Source organism: Cydia splendana, chromosome 4 (genome assembly GCF_910591565.1).
Source record: "Cydia splendana chromosome 4, ilCydSple1.2, whole genome shotgun sequence".
NCBI lineage: Eukaryota > Metazoa > Arthropoda > Insecta > Lepidoptera > Tortricidae > Cydia > Cydia splendana.
This window is the reverse complement of record NC_085963.1, coordinates 8,412,381-8,438,209: the sequence shown is the minus strand read 5'-3', so window position 1 is coordinate 8,438,209 and position 25,829 is coordinate 8,412,381. Positions and strand designations below refer to the sequence as shown.

General features: G+C 37.4%; 2 protein-coding genes across 3 annotated transcripts in view; one reads left to right on the top strand and one right to left on the bottom strand.

Moving 5' to 3' along the window:
* Positions 1-12,387, bottom strand: part of LOC134789831 (uncharacterized) — a 37,688-nt gene extending 25,301 nt beyond the window's left edge. The window contains exon 1 of one of the 2 annotated variants that reach the window (XM_063760490.1): positions 12,199-12,387. In XM_063760490.1, the coding sequence (XP_063616560.1) occupies positions 12,199-12,259 (61 nt within the window). In that variant the 5' untranslated portion in view covers positions 12,260-12,387. The remainder of the gene's footprint in view (positions 1-12,198) is intronic. The other variant, XM_063760491.1, reaches the window with a different exon arrangement.
* LOC134789842 (cytosolic carboxypeptidase 1-like) overlaps positions 1-25,829 on the top strand; it is a 106,153-nt gene that overhangs the window by 61,003 nt on the left and 19,321 nt on the right. The window lies entirely within an intron of this gene.

Sequence of the window (25,829 nt, the reverse complement as noted above, 5' to 3'; positions counted from 1 at the left end):
TGTAATGAAGGGTGAAAATGGAATAAGTATGGTGTAAAATGTTAATATATGACAGATAATAATAGCTTCCAAAATAATCTTACAGGTTTGTGTTAGTTAAGTATGTTGTGTTTATTGGCAAGTTGACTATTTTATTAATTAAAACTATTATTACTAGCACATTGGCAACATTACTATCTCTTTGATTTGCCTTAAGGTGTTTGAGAATGCCGTGTGGCAGTAAGTCCGCCTTTTGTACAAATATTTTTTTGGTGCAGTAAAGATTCAATAAATAATTACGTGTGACTATGACCCATTTTCAATCATACCTACCACCTTAGAGGATATAACCAACGGAGGCGCCATGTCTAAAATTTTCGGTACAAAATAGTCTGCCGTTTTTTGCGGGGGAGGGGCACATCAAATGTATAGGTACGTCATGTCAGATAAACGTCAGTCCATACATATGGTTGACATGTGGTTGACCATTGGCCGCCTATTTTCGACAGAGGGGAACGCCTGTTAATGGCGGCTCCATTGTTAATTACTCCGAGCCTACCACTAAACAACTGATTCATGATTCATGATCCTGAATTTATGAGCTCTGCTTGTTGTTTTGAAACGCTGTTGACGATTTTTCTGCTTCCCTTCTGATCATTTCATAATTTTTTAAAAGATGAGTTAGTCCTAAATAAAGTAAACATTTATTAATGACTACTCAGTTTCTTCCGAGATTACACTAGCAGTTAAACAGCCTGTTGCCACACGTGCCTACTACTCTTGCATTTTCAGATTATTAGTCCAGTCATTATATCCAAAAAACCGACCCTACCCGTGAATAATCAGTTCTTGGATTTTTTTTTCGTAGGTCCCTCGGGGAGGTCACTGGGAGTGTAAATTCAAAAAGTAGACCGATATTTTTGGGGGGAAAAAGGTGGGAACCAAAATTGTTCAGAATTTGATTCTCTACAAGTTTAGTCCTCTTCATTTATGCCGTAAAGTTGAAAATAAACGAGATGATGAAAATATTTTGAATTTGTCGCTTTTTTCAAATTTAATTTCCATAATATCGATCCTAGAAGGAAAATTGTGAGGACCAAACTTGTAGAGAATCAAATTTCCTACAATTTTAGTCCTCACGGTTTTACTGTAAAATCAAAATGGCCGAGTTATTCAAGAAAAACCGTTTTTCGAATATACACAGGAGACCTACGAAAAAAAATTCCTAGAACTGATTATTCACAGGTCAAAATCTATAATGACTGAACTATATAGTAAACTGGCAACTTTAATTCGATTGAGAGGAGATTGACCTGAGGCCACAATCCGCCGTTGACTGTCCCAGTATGGATAATAGTTTGCTAAAATTAACAAGGATTGTTAGTCCTTTTAAAGCTTTTTTTCTTTGAAGGCTGGTCGGTCGGCGCTTGCAGCTCTTCGGTTATTATAGCCCTGCGCCCGCGATCGGAATCCATGCATAATGCAGGCTCATGCATAAGTGATGCCGCGCTTTACTAGCGGACGTCGCTTTTGCCTTTGTACTACAAACTTTTCAACTGAATGTCGTGCTTAATAACTTCAGGCATTCATCTTCGCAACTCCTTACGATTTTTTCTAAAATGTTTGAGTTTGCATAATTATCTTTTTGCTAAATATAGTATAGATTTATGTTTGTTACCATAAATGGGCAAAAATTAATGTGTTACCTTGTTTGGTGAAGTACCTAATTACCTAGACGCGTACTATCTATCACGTCTGATGCTAAATATTACAATTATTTCTGCAGTAATACGCATGTCGAGAGGCGATTGACTTATTTGCCTCCTTGATTATTGTTGATTGCATCCTAAACTCTTCGTTTTCCCTGACTTTCATTATTATAACCAACTAAGCAATTTATCGATATGAAGATCGTTAAAGTTAAAGGGCTTTTAGAAAGTGCAGATTGTCCGTGGGATGTCGTTCAGTAACAATACTGTAGCTCAAAGTCTATCAGACGTATGTGTTGGTACAGTGTACAGTACTTGAGGCTTGTAGTGTTTGAGGTGAGGTGAGTGTTGGGAAGGCGAGTCACGTCTCGTGAGTCACGTGCCTACGGTGCATACTAATGCGCCGCGCGAACGCCCTCCGTACACATCGGAACTACACCTATCGCTGTGATCACAAGTGATATTACCAGACACTTTAATTAAGCAGGATTTTATAAAATCAAAAAGGGTGGGAAAGAAGGGATGCTCGAAAACGTTGAGAAATTCGTGGGGAAACCAAAGACCATCTAATCTATACAACCAGAGCTCGAAATATCCTTGATGAACCAACAAGTATATTCATAAAGATAGGCACTGAGAAAGGTCGAGCCGATGACCTTATTAAGCCGCCAGAAATGACCATCGAGACTAAGATACCCAAGAGGTTGTTTCTTCTTTTCTTGGACTGCCGAGGTAAGTGCACTCAAAGAAACCATGGATATCCGGCGCTGATCCACCGGACGTGCGTCAGGCATAACGGGCCGCGGCCCAAAAAGCGATCGCTGCGAATGTCACGCCGTTGACATTGCGACGCCATGTTTGCCGACCAATCGCAATTTAAAGCAAATAGCGCACGGGCTGCATCGTCATTGCTTTCGATGGTAACGGGACTATAATTTGTTATAAACTCAAATCAAAGGCCGAAGAGTCTAGATACAGAATTGACTGTATGCCGGGAAAGGAGGAAGTGGATGAAAATTCCAACAAAGATATTTTGGAATTGCGATCCTTAATTTGTCTCTATAGGACTTCCCAGAAATTATGGATATACCAATGGTCATACTGAGTTTGAGAAAGCCTTTATGATTGTTTTCTCAAACCAAGTCATTTAAAGAGAGTCTGTTTCGGATATCGTTACTAATTCATTCAGCCGCAGTAGTCACCAGTCGGAAGTGAGCAGATGTTGCCGCATACAGATATTGTGGGCGCGAGTTCTATTATTAATCGAACCTCGAAGAGGACCATCGATGCATCACAATTAGATTCCCCTTTTGTAATAACTTGATGAATCACGCCTCGGACGTTGTACTCGTAATGACGGTTCCTTTCCATTCAATTACATTTGATGTCAGATTCAAGCAAAATTGTATACATATATATCACGACTATTAAATACAGAGTTTCGCTTGACGTTGCTGTTTCATAATGTGAAGATTAATTATCACGGCTAGCTCTTAAATAACTACATATAGAGCAAAAAAAATAGTTAAACATGCGCATAATAACTTCTTGCATTTCAAAGAACACGCCAGGGTCTCTAGGGTGTAATTGTGAGCGTCTTGCCAGGGAAACTTACATAGTTATCTAATTGCCTTCCTGCTCCTCGGAACTCACTTCTTATAATAATCATTACAAGAAGAAAAAGCGGGAAACTATGCACCAGTGAATGCTTACTTTTTATTTCAAATCTAACTACAAGCACTGATTATATTCCACCCTTAACAATTTAATTGTACAGGCTGAATTCATTAGAATACTCTTTGTTTAAAGGTCATTTATAAATTATTCATATTGTAGTATGTAGCCTATAGATACTTGGGAGAATAAGACATTAAGTGGCCGGGGCAGGAGCGGCGGGCTCAAGGAACCGGTCTACTATCAACTTGAACACTAACGAGGCTAAAAATAGTATTAGTAGAACCCGAATAGGCTGAATAGCCTGCTTTTCTACCTAGACTCATATTTTTACGAGCCAAAGCAGCGGGGAAGATCACTTCTTCCATTGAATCAAAACCTCGAGCTCATAAAATTATTCAATGCTCCATTGTAAACATGATTATAGTAGGTATTATGTAAAGTAAAATATTACGAAATAAGTTTTGCCCTTCACTAGATCGTCCTTCATTTAAATATATATTCCCAAGAGCAGAATGTTAAACACACTTTTATGTGATACGAGCCTAACACGACATATTTCAACTTCTGAGATTGTTATCGTATTAATGCTTTAAAGCACATTTCTATGCTTTAAAAAGCTATTTCAGCTAAACGTGTTTTACGTGACATGACTAAGATACATTTACTATACATAGTGTTGGTTAAGACTCAAGTCCTTTGAGTCCTCCGCTTTAAGACTCGACTCAGTTTTTCAGATTCTTGTAATTAAGACGAAACTCGAGTTCTTTTCAACGTGTTAGAGATCCGAATCTCTTGTGGAGACTCGACTCCTTTTCGGAGAACTTGTATTATTTTTACAAATAACTTCGAAATGAATTGTCTTTACGTAAAATTCATGGATGTATCTAACACAAATCATACAATAACGCCTATTTCCTTTAGGTACTGCTGTTTAGGTAAAACCGATAAACTCAAAAAACTCGAGTTCCTACCAACCCTACTCGTAACTTTATAGGATAAACATCGTACATTGTAGTTCCAATCTAGTTCCTTCGACCACGGGGACAACGCCGTCCTCGAAACGTCGGAGGTAAATCTTAAAACTTAAATACGCGATTAAGTCCCGTTGTGCAGTTTGATAATGTTTAATAATCGTGAAAGTTTAAATCAGTGTAGTTCCTTCGAGTATAAAGAAGAGGTTCGGTATTATTATATTATCTACACATGACTTGGGATACCATTGCCACAATTATCGCTACTATGAAGAGTCACCTATGCAACTGATCGAACGAGCGAGCGAAGCGAAGTTCTTACATTCGACTTGGATCACGCGGCTGGCTAGCGGCACGTCCCGGCATTTCGATGTTTTTAAGCTGGACTGTCAGAAGATAGTTTGATACTCAAGAACTTAAGTAAATTTGTTCTAATGTGAATGAAATTGGGTAAACGTGTAGTTGAGGGCATTATATTTTAGTCATTAAATTATGAGCAGGGTCGATCAAGGGATTATTGAGATAGAAGAGCTTAGAAGGCCAAAAAGCTGTTTGTGAGAGGTCTTGCTATTCTGGTCATTTTATTTGCAAAAAACATGGTCGAATTTAGTATCAAATGAAAGTGTTCGGTTTGCACTTTTATAATATCGTTTTTAAATTTACCATTTTGAAATAATTAGCAAGATACAAATAAAATAATACAAACATAATATAGGTATTTGACATTTGACAGGAAATATTTCGGCTTAGCACAGATACAGTTTATTTTAATCTCTATGATTTCTATGATGACTTAAATCCAGGGGAGGGACAGTCGTATATAAAGCACTTTATCCGAAAAAATAGCGACATCTATATTACTTAACGCTAAACTTTTTTTTTATATGGCTTCACTTTATTTCGTCAGAACGTCTTAAAAGTCTTGTATCCAGGGCATGGATCAAACAAAAAAACATCTGTTATAGAACAGATTATTTATAGCCATTGTTGCCATGGAGGCGATTGTCAGAAAAAACAACTTTGTCAAATAAAACTACACAGTGTTTACATAGGTACATACATAAAACTCAAAATATTATAACACCCCATTTATTGTCTGTACTACGACATAATTCAGATAAGTAAAAATACTGTCAGTTTTACAATGTTAAAAGAAACAAAGTTTTCATACGCCATCACAGTTGCTGAGAACTTTATTACCAAAAAATTTAGAAAAATTATGGCGGGTAGATTCACAACCTGCTGCGTGTAATTGTGTTTCGTGGTCAATTGTGTTATTCCAGCCGTGTATGGTAGGTAATTTATTTACATCAACAATCAAGTTAAAAGTACCTAATCTGTTTTCGTGTATTAGTAAATATCCTGAAGCCTTTCTTCACAGTCAAAGTTTTTTAAGTTCGCAACATACTTAGACGCTATTTATGCCCCTGCCCCCCTGATATTGACGTTGATATTTCTGGTTAAGAATTACAGATGGCACTTCAAAATGGACGCAAAAAAGTTCCACAAGAGGGCTCTCTTTGTCCTATATATTATACATACTTCTCTTTGCTTAAATCTATCAGTCAAGGGCTCCACAGACCTTGCAATAAACCAGGCGATTTTTGATCCATTGCCGCCTATAGTGCGACATAAAATAGTAAAAATTAAATGAAATGGAACTCAAAAAATGACCATACTAAATTGTTGCCATGTGTAAGCGTTTTACGTCAAAAATGTGACAGTTACGTAGAAAGTGGTACCCTCATTTATTTTCTACTATTTTGTCGCACTATACGAGTACCTAAGTAGGTGCTACAAAACTTGTGCATCACTTTTTACTAAACGTGCCGCTGGCTGGTTGGCCGCTAAAATATTATCTTTTTCGAAAACACGTATATATTCTATTCCAATAATTTTCCCCAACTCAAATATTCTATATACATAAATAGAGATGACATTGATGTTCATATTTTTACGCGCCGTGGGCCCTAATAAACTGAAAGAGGATCCTGTCCCACCCGAGGACGATTATATGACCGTAGTTCTGTAGAAAGCGACCAACTTTTTATTTTTGTCAAAGTGACTTACACCCTAACTCAGTAGCTTTGGTCGCTTTCTGCATTGATAAAAAAATTGAGTTGGTCGTTTTCTGTATAACTACGGTCATATTATTGTTAGGTCAGAACTGTCAGCGTTATTGAAGTCTAAAATGAGCATTACGAGTATACAGGGTGACCTTAGCCATCGGACAAACCCTGTAATCCCACGTAGGCTTACTTATCAGAAATGCTCTAACGGTATTCTTTTTAAATTAGAACAAAAGATAAAAAAATAAATTATCATACAAAACTTATTTCCAATAATCGACAACAAAAAGAAGTTAAACATACTGAAGTTAATCATTGGCAGTGTTTTTGACAATTTGTTTGAAAATGTGCGGCAATGATGACATTTGTCAAAAGTCAGAATCTTATTAATGTCATAAATAAAAACGATAATCAAAACGGTCGAAGAAGGTTTCATACTATTTATATATTACCTCAGGACTAACACATACAGGTTGCTCCAAAGTAAAAAATCGTAACTTGTTTTTTTTTTCGTAACCGCTACACCGATAGTTATGATACTTTGTATACTGGTTCTAAATACCCTAATGCATATGTACATTTCGGCTTTGTCCAATGGCTATTAAGGGGCCCACTGATTACCAGTTCGCCGGACGATATTGGCCTGTCAGTTGTTCGGAGCTGTCAAATTTTTCCTTTAACTGACAGGCCGATATCGTCCGGCGGACTGGTAATCAGTGGGCCCCTTTAGGGACAACCTGTATACATGACCCAAGAGAAACTAGGATAAAACTCGTTTTAGGCAGAGATAAGTTTAGCTTACTCCACAAAGTGTATTTCATAGTGTTAAATGGCACGCTGGTTCAGTGTACCCTTGACTCTGGCTGTAAAGCGAGCGCGCGTAACGCGTTGCATAACGCGAATAACTTGTCGAATAATCGTTGACGCCTCTAGTGGCGAGACTTGAGCAAATTGTTCTTAAATATATGCAGGCAAAATGCTATCACATGTTACAACTTGTTAACATTCCATTTGCACGGTTTTTACACAATAAGAAAGTAACATACAATACAAAATACTATACAAATCGTCATTTCATATTACGTACCTATAATTTTTATTCAAATTTATCAGTAAGTATTCTATAAAATAGATCTCCAAAATTTATGTGCCTATCTGTAATCTCTCAATTAAAAGAAACAAAACTCTTTTAATTATAGTAAATAGTTTCTCAATATAAATCTGAGTCATAATTGTTAACGTAAAGTATATATAAATCTGTACAGAGCAGAGTTTAGTGCTCAGGCTTTATGCAATAAAATACTAAAACATATTTCCCCTAGCCGTAACAAGGACCAAAGACTAAAATTTAAGATTTATCCAATACTTTAAACGCGCAGTCGCAAAGTATATTTTATAATGTCGTATCGTAACAAATTTCGAGATTTGCCTTCCAAGGAACTTAAAAAGTAACTGCTTCAATAAAGTTTCACGATCAGATCCATATTGCAAGTTCCCGTAGCGCGCGCCTTTATCTACCCACCTACTTTATGTTCTTAGGTGCTACAACCCGCTATAGGATTTAATCTCGAACATTACCATGAATCTCAACGATGCATGCACGATAAACTATCGACGAATGATTTAAGCCTCAGGGCTTAACCGTTCGAACGATTTATTTGGATGCACTTACTTGACTTAATGCATCCAGAGAACTAAATGCCTAAAGAGAATCTTTAAAGCACTCCAGGACGTCGAACTAATCTCTTTGAGTTAATTTAGCGTAAAATGTACCAGCATTTTGATTACTCTCATCCGTGAGAACATCGATCGGATTGTTCGCGGTCGGGTAACGATTGACTCGCAAAAAAGGGATCGAGATAATGGCGAGAGATCGAGCAGAGACGAGCCCAAGGACGGCCGCCCTCCTCCCGCCTGCACCGGAATGCACCTCCCGGACTATTTTTAGTAATCAAACCCGATGCCGACCCAGTCCCGTCCGGACGAATTAAATGTTCGCGAATGCTAATAGTTCCATTGAAATTTATAGCTAACGAGCCCACATGTCCAGTCTGTCACCGACCTATTGGGCCGCTGCCGCTGTTTTCAGCCGTCATGCCGAGATATCAATGTAGCAAATGAGCATATTTAATGATTCTCAACAATATTTTTAAGATGCTATCGCATATCTTCTAGACCTTCGAGCCCCTAATATACATACACATGTAGTTTCATATTAAAAATACTTTCACATCAAGTTTTTTACTAAAAGCCACCCAAAAATGCATCTCAAATTTTGTTTAGGAGGGTTTGCCGGTAACTCTACACTTACCACGTAATTTGATACAATCGTGCCACCTGTTGCATTACTTTGAATTATAGCGACAAAAAAGATGAGGACCACAAAAAGTGCTCGATCGCTTTCGGCACCCGACGCAATAAAGGATTAATAAATTTGATTAAATTTTTGATTACGACCTTCAAGAAGTATTTTAACAGCCTATAAAACCTTGGCTTATAGCCCTTCGGACGGAGAGGGCAATTTTTTTCAGTCGTTAAATTAGTTTCGCCGTGCGCGCTTGTTTAATCTTGTTGGTTATTATTTCCAAAACCTCAGGCAAGAGAAGACAAAGGATTGAATTAACCTAGTAGGTTTTAGTGTTATACAAGTCAATAATGTTTATGTAGAATAATATGTACAGACGTCAGTGTATATAAACATTGAATATCTCCCTAGTTCTTGGTACAAAGCGACACCTGTTAAGTGTTGTGATTACGACCGGAACAATGCTTTCGAAGCACCTCGCCGTCTGTAATTCTGTATAACAGTATCTTTAACAACAGTTCTATTTTGCAAAACAGTTATATTCACTCGATGTTTATTTTATAAGAACGCGTTTATCGTCATCATCACCTGAGATTAAGCATGATCTAATCGCTAAAAATCTAGATGACAGTAAGTCGGATCATTATTTCCTGGAAGTCTTTTAATTTAATTTTGTAGTCATAAAGTTTTTATGTTCACGAACTGCTGAAGAAGTGGAGTGCATTAGTTTAGCGTATTGCAGATGATTACAGGGAATAGAAATGCGAGTTATGAAGCACATTTTCTACACGCTAACAAGATACGATAGCCGTTTAAAGCTTGATTTCCACTCAAGTAAGCTTTAAACGGATATGTAAAATGGCATCATCTCATTTCGCCGGAGTTGAGATATGTATGTTGAGCGTGGCCAATGCACATGGTAATATTATGATCTTTGAGTGCTCGGATGGATACTTGCGCATAGAGTCTTAGACCACGTTATTTGAGGTTAAAATCATTAATTTTAGCTACAGTATTATACCAAGAGGTACCATCGCATGGCTTTTGCTACGGGCTGCGGATAAAGCATTATAATTTATTCTATGTCCAAGAGACAGACATCCTGCCCTCGCACGCGGCTCAGCTCCGGGCCGATGAACCCCGCACCTGCGGCCATCTCCTCACCCCCTCGAGTTTTTTTCCCAACACTTGACTTCCGTTCCCTCGCTACAACCTGTCCGATAATCGCAGATACGGATCATTAGCGAAATCGTTCCAGCGATGTTGATTGCTGTGAATCATTAAGGTTGATTAGCGATTCTCCAATCTCCTCTACGAGGTAAAACCGCAAGCCAAATTTTATTGCGATTTACTGTGTCAATGACTCTAGTGAATTGATTTCCGAGAAAGCAATCATGCAAATCGACAATCGTTATAACTTATAAATATAATTTACCATGATGGTATAAATGAATATATATTCTCGATGGTTTTGCGCACTGATATTGGATGCCTTCGGCATTGGATTGATTGGCTCTACTAATAGAGGATTTTTTGCAGCGTCTTCGCGGATATTCCTAACATGCCTTTAGGAGCATTGCAACTTAAGTTACATCGAGTCCTTATAGGCTGCATATTCTGCGTCGTGACACCGGCAGGGACCCGTGTTCGTGCTCGCAGGCTGTCGCATTGTTCTTGGCGCACGAAGCACTGTCGTGGCTTGCGACTAGCTATCTAATTCCCAAAACATTGTATATAGACTGTGGGCTCATCTATCTTTAACCGGTTGTCGAGATCCGTAGCAATTGGGGATCATTTTTATGCTGGTTCGCCTGTGAAGCTATGTGTTAAGTCAGCTTTGTAATAGTGTAGCCTGCCACAGTGCACAGGTATAGTGCAGCACACTTGAGTCAACACACGCGAAACGACGGCGCCGGGCCCGTGCCCGCTTTATGGCATCGTACGTACGCAATGTTGTAATACATCATACGAGCTTGCACGCGCAATTATTATGACCATGTAGCTTTAAAAGCATTTTTCATGTACGTAATTTATTTCATTTCAAGAATGCAACTTCAAAACAAAATTGTGATAACTACAAAAAGAGCGAGACGTTTACCTCTATTGTTCTTGACTGTATGTTACCTTAGAGTAAAAAATATGTACGGTTTAGGTATCACGTATGTCTTTACATGTGCGCTCTACTAAAAGTATTATTTTTGCCTAAGGTATAGCTTGTACCGATTTAAACTCAAAATTATAACGAGTTTAGATTTATGTCAGATGTGGTCAGATTAATTTTAAGTTTTACTTGGGAAATAATGTAAGTTTATTGATATTTTTTTAGAGACAAACACTCTGAAGCAGGTCTAAGAATGTAAAGGTCAGAAGCTTCTCTTCTCTTATCTTATCTCTTAGTGCAGTGCCATTATAATCTGATAGATAGATAAACAATATAAATATGTATATCTATTTTGATACAATATTGGAGTAAAATTACGCCGTTTATTATCCATATAAATGTATAACAGCTGACTCTTACGTGTAATTCAATCCGTTCGTACATAATCGGTGAAAAGACGTAAAGCGACTACCAAAATCCTGTGTAATGTGGGTTCCAAACGAGGGTATTTAAAAAAGTCGAATGAAAATATGATTTGTATGATAAAAGACTCTTTAAACCCTACAACATTATTGTTTTGGGAAGAACAATGTTCAAAAATTCCAACAAGAGTGCAATTATAAACCACTTAATAGATGTTTTTTTTTTCAGTAGGTAAGGGTGGCGGAGCAGGCATTGTACATTGTACTCTAATGAAAGCTGAACAATGAAGGTCGTAGACCTGTAGGTCACTGCGGGCACCTTGCCCCTACTAGATCAGCTTCTGCTGTTCGCAAAGCTTTTATCCGAACGTCATAAAGACTATATCTTACTACTCAGTACTAATAAGAGTTGTGAATGCCTTTCCTGCGACTGCAACTCGCTTCTAAATGCCTAGAAGTCATCGCATTGCGTTGATGCGTCTCCTGTTTTTTGCTATCATTCCTTTAGCAGTATGCAGTGCCTACGTTCTTCATGTAAAAATGTAAAGGTTTTCTGTAGTAAACAACTCTTGATGGCTTGGTCACAACGTCTGTTTAAAAACAGTTGATGAAAGTCAAACAACTTTAAGTAGAAATTTTAGTGAAAATAAGTATAAAGTATCTTTTTGAAAGTTTAATTCGGTTTGACTAGATTAACGTATACTCGTATTATCGATCGTATATATACCTACAAAAAAAAATCTTAAGTGGTACCCGGTTAGAAGGTCTCTCAAATTAGTAACGAAAGAAAATGTACGTATAGGTACCAATATTTTTTCTGTATTTTGACTGTAACACACATTTCTATTTGAGAAGATTTCATAAGTTTACATGTGTAATGTTTTGTTTTATCAAACCAAATAAATTAAATATTCCTGTTGACACTTAATCATAGGATTGCAAAGGATGATCATTGATCGATATACCTGCAGCAGGGCCGAGGGTGGCTGCGAAGAGCAGGAAACATGTTGCAAGGACGAGCTGCATATTGGCGGTGTGAGGCAGACGGGACACTCGCGGGGCGCACGACACGGGATTCTCGGGCACACTGAGCGCGCGAGCCCGGGATCCCCCCTTATAACAGCGACGCGTCCTGCGCCAGCCACCACTGAAGCAATCCGTACCGTCTCTGCTGCGGCCGCAGCCCGTTGCGTCATTTACACTGCCTTCCGCGGCCTCCTAACTCAAAAGACGATTAGGATTCGGCCAGAAATGTAAACAGAATTGAAATTTAGAAGCGGCATGTGCGCACGCGACTGGTGCGAGGGGCCCGCGGAGCGCGGACGTCCGGCGGGCCGCTCGGCGCCCGCGACGCCCGACACGGGAGTTATCTCTGCAAATCGCTCCGCACAATAGTTCGCGCTCAATTTGTTCTTGTTGCGGTCGACGCGAATTCTTTGCTCAATACAAAGGGTTGTCGTAGTTTTTTCACGAGCGCGGCGCGTTCCAAGTCCGAGGGTGTGCCGACCTTTGTTATAGATATCTACAATTGAGGATCGGGACACGCAACTTGACTGCAATTATTCCTCGGGTTACTAATTTATGTTTTTGCAATTTCCACACGCCAGAAACAAGAATAAAAAAATAAGGGATCGTACATATTTAAATGCCGCCTAACAAGCATCCACTAGAGATTTTTCTGTTTAGTGTTTATTTATGTGCCTATTTGATTGATAATATATTAAAATGGGAACATTCTGCAAACAATGGTATGTTTAATAGGTACATAAAAAATATACACAATAAATTAAACATAATTTTCCAAAATAGCTAATTATATATATCTTTTTTTATACCACGTCGGTGGCAAACAAGCATACGGCCCGCCTGATGGTAAGCAGTCTCCGTAGCCTATGGACGCTCGCAACTCCAGAGGTGTTACATGCCAACTCTTCCAAAACCTACTTAGCATTCTTACAAAGCTTTGGATGTTAAGCCACAAGGAAAACATTTCGCAAAGTTCCGATACAGATCAGAAGGAGGAGCTAATTTTTCATCAGTCTATTTTCGGAGAAGTTGAATATCCATACGTAATTATATGTTATCATAACGCGTTCAATGAAATGACAGCCTCAACTCGTAGCATTTGAAGTTACCTATACATGCCTATACTGTAGAGTGTAAACATCACAGCCGTACATTTTCTTAACTACCAACACTGATTATCTTTATAATGATCAATAACGGACCGATCATACTAAATAAACTACCCTTTTATTTAATTTTAACGCCGTACGTTACCCACACCGTTCATAATTTTAAACATTATAGCTATCAATTGTATTTTGTTCTAGCGAGGATTAAACTTGTTCAACTATTCGATTGGCGAATATCTAACTTCAATTCAGTTATATTCGCTCCGATGGCTTAAATGGCCTGTATTTAATCTGATCTAACTGAAAAATGCAATATATTCGCACAAGGGGTCACCGGGCGCGCGCTGTGACATTGACATTGCGCCGCGCAAACAAATGCGGAGCTGAGTTCAATATTAGATGTTGAAATAAAAGCAAGTAGGCTTAAAAGAGCGCCGCCAGGGCCACTCAGACATGTTGCTTGGGAGCACGTTAATTGGTGGCACGGTGTTTGCACCGCTCGGCGGTCTTTGACGCGCATCTAGACCAATCTCAGCCCTCAGTCGTTAATGGAAGTTTTATTTTTAATTCTAATGTAATTTTCAACGTTCCTCGGAAATTTTAAACGATTTTGGTATGTAAATATATAACCATTTAGTCTAACTTGCTTATTTTATATAAATCCTCGAATTTTAAAGGTAGACCTCATACTACTACTTCTACCTTATGTAGATATCTTGCAATTTAAAACCAAAACTGTAGCCAAGCCATTTGTGTCCCTATTTTAACCCTTGTAGTACATAGATAAACTTTACATATAATAAATATGGTTAATCTATAAAACATTTTCCTTTTTTCGGTAAAAAAATGTAGCCTGTCACCCGCGTCATAAAAAAGAGTCGATCCATCCACGTGTTTTACTAAAACAGATCAATAACAGCTACATTTTCAGCTCAACGGGTACAAATGCCAGTAAGAACTAATTAATTAATATCCACTAGAGTAATTCTTCACTACCTACATTAAGTAACCTCTCGTAGCTACCCTCGTAAACCTCGTACTTAAGGCATACACTCAGCTAATTATTACTCTATTGGACCTACAATATTTACAAGACACAGCACTTAAAAGACGCGCAATAACAGAATCCTAGAACCCCAAAGGTATATTTAAAAAAAAATCTCAACTGATGCCTATCAGTCTCGTTATTGATGCGATGAATTTCATTTTGCGCTGATGCAAGTCGATAAAATAAAAGCATTTTTTTTCATATAGAATCAAGGAATTACTTTAATAACTGCAAAAAGAGTAAAAATGTTTGATATATTGCCGATACAAAGGGTTTTACATCTGAAGATGTTACGCCGCTACGCGGAGCAATTTAATTGAGCGGGCGCATGACTCGTTGTTTTGAATAATAGGTGGCAATAATGGGACCGCACAGGCGCCCAAACAAAACTATACCGCGGTACCATCAGGTTCGGAAGTTGCTGTACATTTATATATTTTGTCGCAGTGACACATTGAATGGCGCTAAAAGTAAAATGTTTTAATTTAATCCAAGAATAACAAAGCTCTAAAGCGTCCAGTGACTGATCAGAATTACCGAACCTACACTACCTACAGCAAGTGCTCCTTATGCTGCAAGCTGATATTATGCTTGCGAATTGCTTATTTTTAAACATTATCTCTTGTTATTCAGTTAAGCATATCTGTTTTGCGGTTAATCCCATAATTGCACAACTTTTTCGCAAACATTTTCTGTTAACTTATTCAAAGAATTCAAGAACGCGACAATTATGCATACCTAGCTATGTCTGCAAGCAATTTAAAAGTTCACTGACACGGCGATGAATGCTTTTAAGCCTGAGAGAGTTATGGAGTTCTAAATCTCAGAAAGAACAAACGAAACAAATGAACGATTGTTGTCAGATTCTCGATCATTGTCGGGAGTTTTGCGATGTAGACGGTCAATCTAACGTTTGTGAGTGCCGCCGCGTTCTCGGTGGTCGTTGTCATGTTCTCTGATTACAACTATTACGATAAAAATTCTTACCGCTATCGTTTTAATGGCACTTTTAAAAAAAAAAGCGTAATAGTTAACCGCAATTGCAATGGAAATTCACGGGAGTAAAAATAAAATGGCATGCGGAGTGGAGTGACTTCGGCACGACGGGTCCGCGTAATTCGCGTAGTGGCTGCGCGCTGTTTACAGTATTATGTTAATGTTGCTTTACGCAGAAGTTATAGTCTGTGAGTTAAAATAACGGCTTAGTTGAATTTACACATTTAATTTTAGATTACATATGTACATATTTTGATTGTTTTAAACAACGTTACAGGAATTCAAAGAAAAATAAAACAATTGCGTTTTTTTTTAATAGTTTCCATGCTGTGTTTGTATCTTACATTATATTATTTAATTCAAATGATACCAAACACTATCGTAATCGTAAAAGGAAACCATTTAATGAATTTCTAAATTGTTGCAAATTTTAATATTCCTAATTCCTAAGCAATGGTGAAACTTAGCAACCGCAACACAAGGCTGAAATTATTGAAACTAATGTTGCGTAATCGTTGTTTACATATAAACTTATATAATGTATTCGTGTACATCAATTCCAATTATAATTAGTTCAACCTTTTCTGAAGCTTGGCAAAAAACTTTGATAAAACTTACTGGTGCATCGATCTCACCGCAGCTTATAGAAAGTAAATAAACAACAAAGCGAGCCTGATGCCACGCTGAAGCCGAGCTCGCTTAGCATGCGTCGGCGCTTCGAGACAAGTGCGCATTTGCGGTGCCCATTCAATGGAGCAATTGCATCCTTAACTCGAGCAAATCGAGCAGTTAGCCGCGGTCGCCGGTCTTCCGTAGGCCTAACAAATTATTACCCTGCTGTCTCACGATTTCCTCCAGGGGACTGCTGTAACGTAGCAGGGAACATCCGGATACTCTCACAGTTAATTTATTCAAATTTTGCATTAATATAATATACATAACTAAGTCGGTAAATTCTCTTAGGACCTTTGAACAGTACCGAGCCGTATACCTAAGAGTGGCAGGATTTTTTTACTTAAATTCAAAATATTTCAGAAATTGTTTATAAATATATGTATATAACATCTCATATTTAAGAACTACTATGCCAAGATTATTTACTTGGCCTATATGATACAGGTCGGTGTTTCAACAATTCGATCTGAGAACACATAAGAACACATTTAAATTACATATTTATGGCCCCTCTGCTTGTTTGTCCCTCTACGTTCAGCTTAGGTGATCCCACGGAAAAGCCGAGAACTCCAATCTTGTTTGTCTTAATGCTTATTAGAAGCTGGTTGTTTTTCCGTTTCACCGATGACGGGATCATTGGCCTGAAGCTCAATTACCCAACATTTGCGATGAAGTGTAATAAGATAGGTACGTTTTTTCTTATTTGTAGATAGATATTCCATTGCAGCGCCCAAGTTTGGCATTCCGTAAAATTGTCGGAACGAATCACTGAGCGATATTGTTGGTGCGAGTGCTTTAAGCGAGTAATAAATATAAAATTCTTTAAAGATGCAACGCCCAAAGAATATCCTAAAAAAACAAGTGCACTTCTAGACATCATGGCATTGGATGGCGCTGGTTTGAGTGGTTTGGCATTAAAATGATATCCTTTAATTTGCGTGTAGTTACGTGTCTATTGCTTATTTTATGGGGATTAGTATCGCTTGTAAAACTATATCTACAAATTTTCAAGTGACTTTTTTTATAGTAAGTACATTTATTATACCTATGTACCTAAGTTTAAACAGCTGCATGACGTTTTCGTGTGGGGTTTTATTAAATGTACTTGTGGTATTAAAGTCAACTTATATTTGTATTAGAACATTTCAACAAGTGTCACTACATATTTTTAACCTTGATTTGAAACAGCAATTCCTTTAGTACACTTATTTTTCTGCATTTGGATAAAGAAACATACATATTGATCTATTTCACTGCTACTCTTTGTATCAGGAATTCATTTCCACGACCTTTACTTAATTGCTCGTTTTTGTTAGATTTTCGATGTATTTCTCTGGAAGTCGTGACTGCTTAACGGCATCAGAAGTTTTTGAATTCTGGCCAATTGTGGAGGTCGTGCTTTACGGGCAGCCAACCGTGGTCCGCGGTCCGCGCTGGTTCCCTAGAGATGATATCGCATCTCCACGCCGTTACTGATGAAAACAATACCGAATACTATAACCGTACCTATTTCGTTTCAAATGTCTTTGAACTACAAAATGCAGCTAGTGTCATGCACAATGTTTGTGATTTTTTTCTATCCAGTTATTTCTTTTTATCAGCAATAAGATAAGTTTACAAGACTTACAATGTGTGCTGTAATTGATACCGACACATAAAAACCTCTCTATTTGTTACACAGTTTCTGTCCTGGTTATTTACAATATTAATGAACCTAATAAAAAAATATTAATGCATTACGTTATAAACTCTTTTATGGAACACCAATCAACACATTGAACAACACAATGAATGACACATTGGAATGGATGTACATAATTATTAAATTATTATTATGAATAGCAAAACCTATCTCGACAAAAAAACTCACGTTTCACTGCTTTTATTTCAACTTTCAGACTTTTCAATTAATTAACTTTTTTCTTGTGTTTCATTATTCATTACTATGAGAATGGCCCCTATGCGTGAGCGTGGGCGAGAAATATATCCTTGTTTTTCAGTTGTTATTTTTATTTTTAGTTGGTTTTAACAAAAAAATGTAGTCAATAAGTTCGATTAAAAATAAAGTTGCGCATTATTAGATGAAATTTTTAGCTTTCGTGCAAAAAATATTACATAATTCGTCGTTTTCTCTGTCGAGCGTAAATTGTTTAATCAGGTTTCTCTTCAATTAAGTTACTACATAAAGGCCTCAAAATTGCAATTAATATTTTTTGCAACCGTATTATTATCTAAAAAAGCGCTACGTTTTTTTCAAATACTGCTCACCCACTGCACTTTAATGCATGCGCCCACCGTAACATCCGCAAATCGCGTCGTCATTTATTTAACTCGTCTCTGCTCCGGTGGCCATCCCATACTCTATTAATGTGACATGGCAAGGAAAGCCATGTATTGATTCCCCCGACATCGTCGAGACAACGACGGTTAAGTGTTTAACCAATTATTGGCTCCCCAGTGAAGCTGGACCGAGGCTAGCTCGGTCCCGTTATAATAAGCCCTGCGCCCAGCGCTCGATGCTGAGGTGTCAGAGGTGTGGTCACTACCTCATACTTCCCCTATAATTTCCCGCCAACCCCATCATTCACTTGATGTTAAATAAAATAATTATTTTCATCACTTAAGTAATTAATCGTAATCAGCTCCCCGGGCTTACATAGCTGTTATCATTTCTTCAGATTCACTAAGAATATTGTGGTATAGATAAGCAGTTATATTTTAATGTGTTTCCCGTTACGTGCGCTCGTCATCTGGGATAATGACCTCATCATCTTGTTTAGTGCTAGGCTTACCTGAATGGCGTCTCATAGTAATTAATTATGTTTAATTAATTCGGTTTAGGATAAGGCCGTTGCCATCGCTTAAAGTGACAATATACGGGACTACCCGGACTACAGGACCGCATAAATGTTTATAAGTGTAATTTTGCATCTATTTTTTATTATGTTAGTCTATTGGTATATTGCACTAATTAGATATATAATTACTTTTGATATCTATCTTCAATTATTATTTAAGTTACTTTCATATGTGTAACATTTCCTATAAGTAATAACAAGACTGTTTAGTTATGGAGGAGCGGGGCACCCTGATACAGGTTCACTCACCTAAAAGGAAGTCCCAACCACTGATGGCAATTTGTAGATTAAGCTTAATAAGGAAATAAATATTTTTTCATTTTCATTCATTTTTCACTTCAATTGAATGAAATATATTATTTTAACTTATCTAAAATCTTAGATCCTAGCATTTAAAAATGTTTTTCAAATATCCACTTTCGATGTCAAAATATGTACACAAGATTTCAATCAAGACAGCAAACTACTATAAGATTTGCTTTCAAAGGGGCGGATAAGAGTCGGCACTGGTGATTATGAATTGTAGTGTCGAGGTGTGATTTCCTTCCCACAGGTTCAAGGTTATGAACGTGATTTTGTAATATCGTAAATTCAATCTCAATACCTCATCTGGGACTCTGATCACTGCTTTCTCACGACATAGCCTGGTCTCCAGAAAAAACCCCTATTGTCATCATGTTAAGTGTTATATTTAAATTTTCGTATCGACACACGATATTTCAAAATTGGACAAGTGTGAATGAGACTTGACAGTGAGGGTTCATATAATTATTTACTATACTTAATATTGTCTTCGATAGTTACTCATGAAATAAAACTATGGAAACGGATTATACCTACCCATTGACCACGAACGCTGTAAAGGGTTCGAAACGTCGGGATGTGGTATACTTACATAATATAAATTAATTACACGCGATTCTGATTCGATCTAGCAGGTATTTGAAATTTTCATCGGTGTTTATTTTATTATAAATATTCCGTTAATATTTCCTAATTACACATATACCCCTTTTTAACGCATTAGACCCTGTAATATTCACGCTGGTTTTGAAACGGAGCCCCAAATCCTTTTTTGTGTTTTATATAAGTGTTTTGTTTGGGTTTCTTGTTTGCAACCAGTTGTACGGCTCTTTGTTATCTGTGTTGGTTGGGTCAATATTGACTGCTCGGGCGCAGCGGGCTGTTTGTGCTGCGCTGTGTGAATGAAAGCTGGAATGCATCGTTACCTATTAGTCCTGTATCGGAGGAAACTCCTTCTCCTTACATCCCACTTTGTATATATTTAAAAACATTTGACTCTGAATTTATTATATAATTTTATAAAATGACTTAGCACACAGCCAAAATGTGTTTGATCCATTTTTTATATTTAAAATTATAATTTTTTACTCCTTATTAACTTGTGTTACTTATCGAGAAAAATGTAGGTAAGCTGGATAACATTTGCGTCGCCGAATTTAATGGTATTTAAAAAACCCGCATCGCGCCAGACGCACTTCAAACCAAAAAAAACGGCAATCATCTCAAAGAATCTAATATGAAATACGTATGTATAAGTATGCTATACGTTTAAGTTTCTTGAATACCCTTTTATATTCCATAATGTTTTCTGAATAGGCTGTCAGATATTTACGGCTCATTCTGAAATGAATTGGACAAAGAACTATAGACCCTGCCCGCGGGGCTGTAATTAGCGGGTTTTAAAGGTTTACCATTTATATTTTTATTACTTATTAGGACTAAATGCTTATCTTACGAATCGTTTTAAAAAAACTTCTTTGGCTGTAAAAAATTAGAAGACTACAATAATTATTTTATTTGTTTTACAAGGGGGCAAAGTTGTACTTCAACCGCGAGTGCTGTTGATAGGTACCCAAGCATGTGAAAGACTTCAAAATTGAACCGCAAGCGTAGATATTTGAATACGTTAATAGACATTGTGAAGGAGAATTTTATTTTATCTGCCACGGCACGTGGCACGGCACGGCTAGCACACTCAATTTTGGTAGATATAAATCGGCCCTTAAGCATGAAGCGCTAGCAGACAGATCAACAGACCGACAGTTACTTTATTTTCGAATTTATAATATGAGTACATTTTAATGCGAATAATAAGCCACAAGCCATGAATACCTGAAATATTCATACGTAACCAGTAATAAAAAAAGTCATAAGGCATCAATGTTGTGCAGCATAAACTCATGTATATTTCTTTAACTATTTAACTTATTTGTAAACATTTACGGGTGGCAGGGTCAATTCCATCAAATATGAGGATGCCGTGCCTCGGGTTATGCAGAGCGTATAAAATGTAGAGCGAGTAGTGACGATAGAAGAAGGCCACGAAACTGAAATCCGAATGCTGAGCGCTAAGCGTAAATAGGTTACTGAGTGTAGTGTAGTGACGTTAGCGACGACGGGGGCTTCACCAAGATGACAATTGTATATCGGCAAACGTAACACGAAAAGAAAAAATGTATCGTGATGACAGATGCAACGAAAAGACACGTGACACGTGACTGTTTCCCTGCATTATTGTAGTTTCTTTTGACGTTTCCTATCGACGATTGTAATATTAGCCAGGCCCCTGTTGATTAATTGGCAGGCGTTATTTTACAAAATAATAAAATTGTGAAATTGAAGAGAATGTATCGTTAGAAAGACATCCACGGACACTAAGTAGCTGGTTTAAAGCTAACAAATTTATGACAATATTAATAATAATGACATTAATTACTTAAGGCAGGAGGGACTATAGTCCAAGTACCAATAAGATAGGTTTACCTGTACAAGATTGTGTGTTTTTTAATTAGTCGATAGTAGTCAACTGAAAAAGCCAGCACTTTAGCGTTTATCACCGACATAAAACATACGTCGTTTTGTATCATGAGGGTAATAGTCATAGGTTTTATTTGAGCGAGAAAAGCAACACTACAAAAGCGAGCCAACGACACTTCATTGACCGTTAAACTCTTAAACAATTCTTGAGTATTTCATTTAGCTGTCGGTCATAATTTTCAATTTGCGCTGTAAAATCAACTTCCTACATAAACCTGAACATGGGAAACAGTAAGCGTCACTTTTATGTTCTGGAAGAATAGCGTCTTCTGTGCTTGCGTGGTTTATAGTCGGTTGGGACCTTCTGCCTCTTAAAGCAGAAGTTGTTCACATCGGGTGCTCCGGCGCGGCGTAGCTAAAGCTCAATTGCACAATTAGCGTTGGGCTGAGCTTCCGGATTCCCTGGGGATTGCGTCGGTTTTCTTCGTCTCCGCTTCACTTTCCGCTCCGTCGCCTACGATATTCCATAATACATTTTGCAGAGTTCACGCTCGAACACCTTTTGCGGTTGTCACGCGTCCCGTTCTTCCTAAATTACGAATCTTGGCAGGATTTGAGATTACTTAAGACACTTTACACAAAATACACACATGCAGACAAATTTCTGATTTACATGTTTACTAACCTACCTACCTAAGAAAAAGTTCTTACAACTGAATTTATTTTACCGAGCTATTCAGGCATTGAACCCAGAAAAAGTTTTTAACAATATACATGTATTGTACAAGGGTACACAACTATACATCTCAAGCACGTTAGCACCTCCGGACTCGGAATGTGTTGTATCAAGCCGGTGATTTGCAATTCCGACACTGCCCGAAGAATCGTCATGTCTTTGCACATAAGTGCATATGATTGATAAGCTCTCGCATTGTGCTAGCGGTAATCAACCGGCCGCTTATGCGCCGCCACGGTCCTGCGGCGTTTGATATGCGTGCTGAACAACGGTCTACGTCACAGACACTATATCTAAATAGAACCCAAACCCAGACGTAGTGACCTCTGCCAATGAACAATTCACAAATATTTTTAGATCAATTGAAATAATTTCTGACAGATAAAGAGTTAAACATGGACTGAATTGGGTTATTTGGTGTATCTTTTCATTTTCTTTTAGTGTACCTACCTACCTATTGAAAGATGGGAATTATTAGACATGACTAAGCAGACTTAGTATTTTACCCGAATTACCCGTCACTAAAATTCCCCGATGATGTCAGACAGATTAGTTTCATAGAAAGAGGGTTAAAGAGGCGTTTTCCAAATATTTTATTCTTTGTCTTTAAATTCCCCGATCCTGGTAGAAGGTATAAAGTATAAGTATACCGACGCTAAGTATACCGACTGATACTAAATAATGTTCTAAGTGCTTGCACACAGAAATAATGAAACGTAATAAAACGTGCATAACATTCTTTAATCTGTTTATTTACCTCTTTACACAGTGATAAAAATACAATTGTATTATAAAGTCATATAGTTTATGTAAAATATTGTACAATATTTAACAAATGCTTCGTGGAGAACGTTAAACTGTTCCTTTTGTAAGTATAGCAAATAAAACATTGGCGATAGTGTAACTCCCCCCTTATTTAACTAACTTACCCATAGTATAAACACCCCCTTTAGATTTACCCTTAAAATATGGCCATGTGATCGTCTAGCTAGTGGTTAGGACCCCTCGAAGTGAACCGCGGCAACCTCAAATTCTTTAATGAGTATCAGCTAAATTTTGGACTCTGATTTTATTTATTATTACCTAGATTTTGAGAACAGATATTTATGGTAATAAAATAATTATTTATGCAAGTAAGAAATAATTTAAAGAAAAATGAATTACAAAAATAGAAAATTATTAGAATTTATTAGTGCAATGTAAATGATGGCGTAAAATTTACTATAATGTATTTAAGTATTACAGCATATATGATGATACACTCTAAAAAAAATTTGGTTGGCCCTATCAATATTTTGATAGCCATAATCAAGCATCTTGATTCCATACGAGCCTAACAAGGACTTCGACATTTCAAATAAGGTAATTCTGATTGATTTTACTATTGCTATGTAACTGAGCCAACTAAGATCTTGTTCAATATATACATGAAAAAGAATTATGCTAACTAATTGACCCTAGTAAGATCAACTAAGCTTGATATTTATTGAATCAACCTACGTTACATAATTATGTCAACAAGTTAATAATAGATGCAAGGTATAGAATTGTTAGGATTAATCAATACCTACTTTATTAGTTCAATCACAGATACACTCATTGTTTTAAGTAATCAGCTTTCTTTGATTTATATAAGATCGTAATTGTTGTAATTAACTTAACGTCAACTAAGAAGAAACTGCTCTTAGTTGGTCTTCATTTTTTAGAGTGTATAAATATATAAAAATGTTGTTGGTAAAATCCTGCCACACCTATTAAGCTTCCGGGATAACATAGAAGCAGCACTCCTGAGATAAGCTCTTTTACACCCTAGCATATCAAGGTTAATTATAATTAACTATCATCTTCTAAACGATGTGTGATTTAATCACACGTGCTGCTCCGTACGCCCGATGCAGGTCTGGAAGCTCTTAGTCCGATTTGCAAGTATTAATCGGAACACCTACCCTACCAGTTTAGCCAGAAGGGCTATGACCAACACTTCGTAACTTAAGCGCACCTAGATGATGATGAAAAGAAGTGTCAAAGTATCCATCAATCATCATAATTACTTATCTTTTTTATATTCAAAAGCTAGGGATGCTAATCCCATAGTCTCATTCCCCAAAGCCGATAATCTAGACAGAATTCCTAGTTCTCCAGATGTATAAACGAAGCACCGAGTTTATTTGTTAACTATTATGTTTAGTAGAGGTCGAAATTGAGTATTCACTCAATAAATCCTTTGTACTGCTCTTGCCTGACAAAGGTTCCCTAAAGCAAACCGTTCTTCAATCCCAGAATAGTCTGCGTTCCTAAATCCAGATTGATAATTAAGAGTTTATATTGTAATACCTGATTTTATTACTAAGTACCTCGTTCCTACACCAGACAACCAGAAATGAAAAGTAGTAATAAAATTTTATAGAAACATTAGTTCTTTCCCCATATAAATTAGAAATTAGGAAGATTTAGGCAGTTGAACCTTTACCTTTTAAACACGCATATTTTAGGATAAAGAAACCATATTTTTAAACCCTTAAAGAGAAATATATATCAACCATATCAATTTTATAGACCCTAACTAAAAAGAACATTAATAGACAACAAAAGAGTGTGTGATTCTACCCTAATCCTACCCTTTGTCCCTAATCTAGTACATTCAAAGCATAGTTCGTTCTTACCATCGACCTAATGCTTTGTAATATACGCAAGTGTGGTCCCTACGAGAAGCTGTAAAGTTCGGCAGGCGAAACCGAGAAGGCAACCTACAGGCCAGTGTATTTGACTCCCTCCTTATCGCCCGCGGGCATGGTGGATAAGAATAAGTCGCCCTATTCCGTGTATATAAGTGGACCAGTACCCTAGCACATACACGCACTAATCACGAGGGAAACTCTGCCGCAACAAAGACTAAGTGTAATATCAGTCACGACAGAAGTCTGTCCCCGCAACCAGCACTAGCATGAACCGGAGCACCGAAATATATAAATAAATTTAATAGGAGACCTAGTCTCAATTACTGTCGACTTCAGTGGGCAGGATTTACACCCAATGACGCGCACGTGACGTCCCCACATCCGTCTAAACAGCTGGGCCTTGAGACTAGTGAGATAATTCGTCTCTTATGTTGATATAAAAGAGACGCCAAGTCCTCCCAAACTTGGAGCAATAGACTCCTAACCATCCAATCCTTTGGCACCGTTAGGCGGAGTGAATGTTTAGCTGGACAAACTGTCAGTCCAAACAATGATCTGGCTTTTAAAATAGCAAAAATACCCCATAGAAAAACACTAAAATAACTAAGTTATCACTAAATTAAACTATGAGTTAGTGAAAAGTGAAATTCCCTTAAACACTGTCATCTATATTTAACGTTACGAGAATT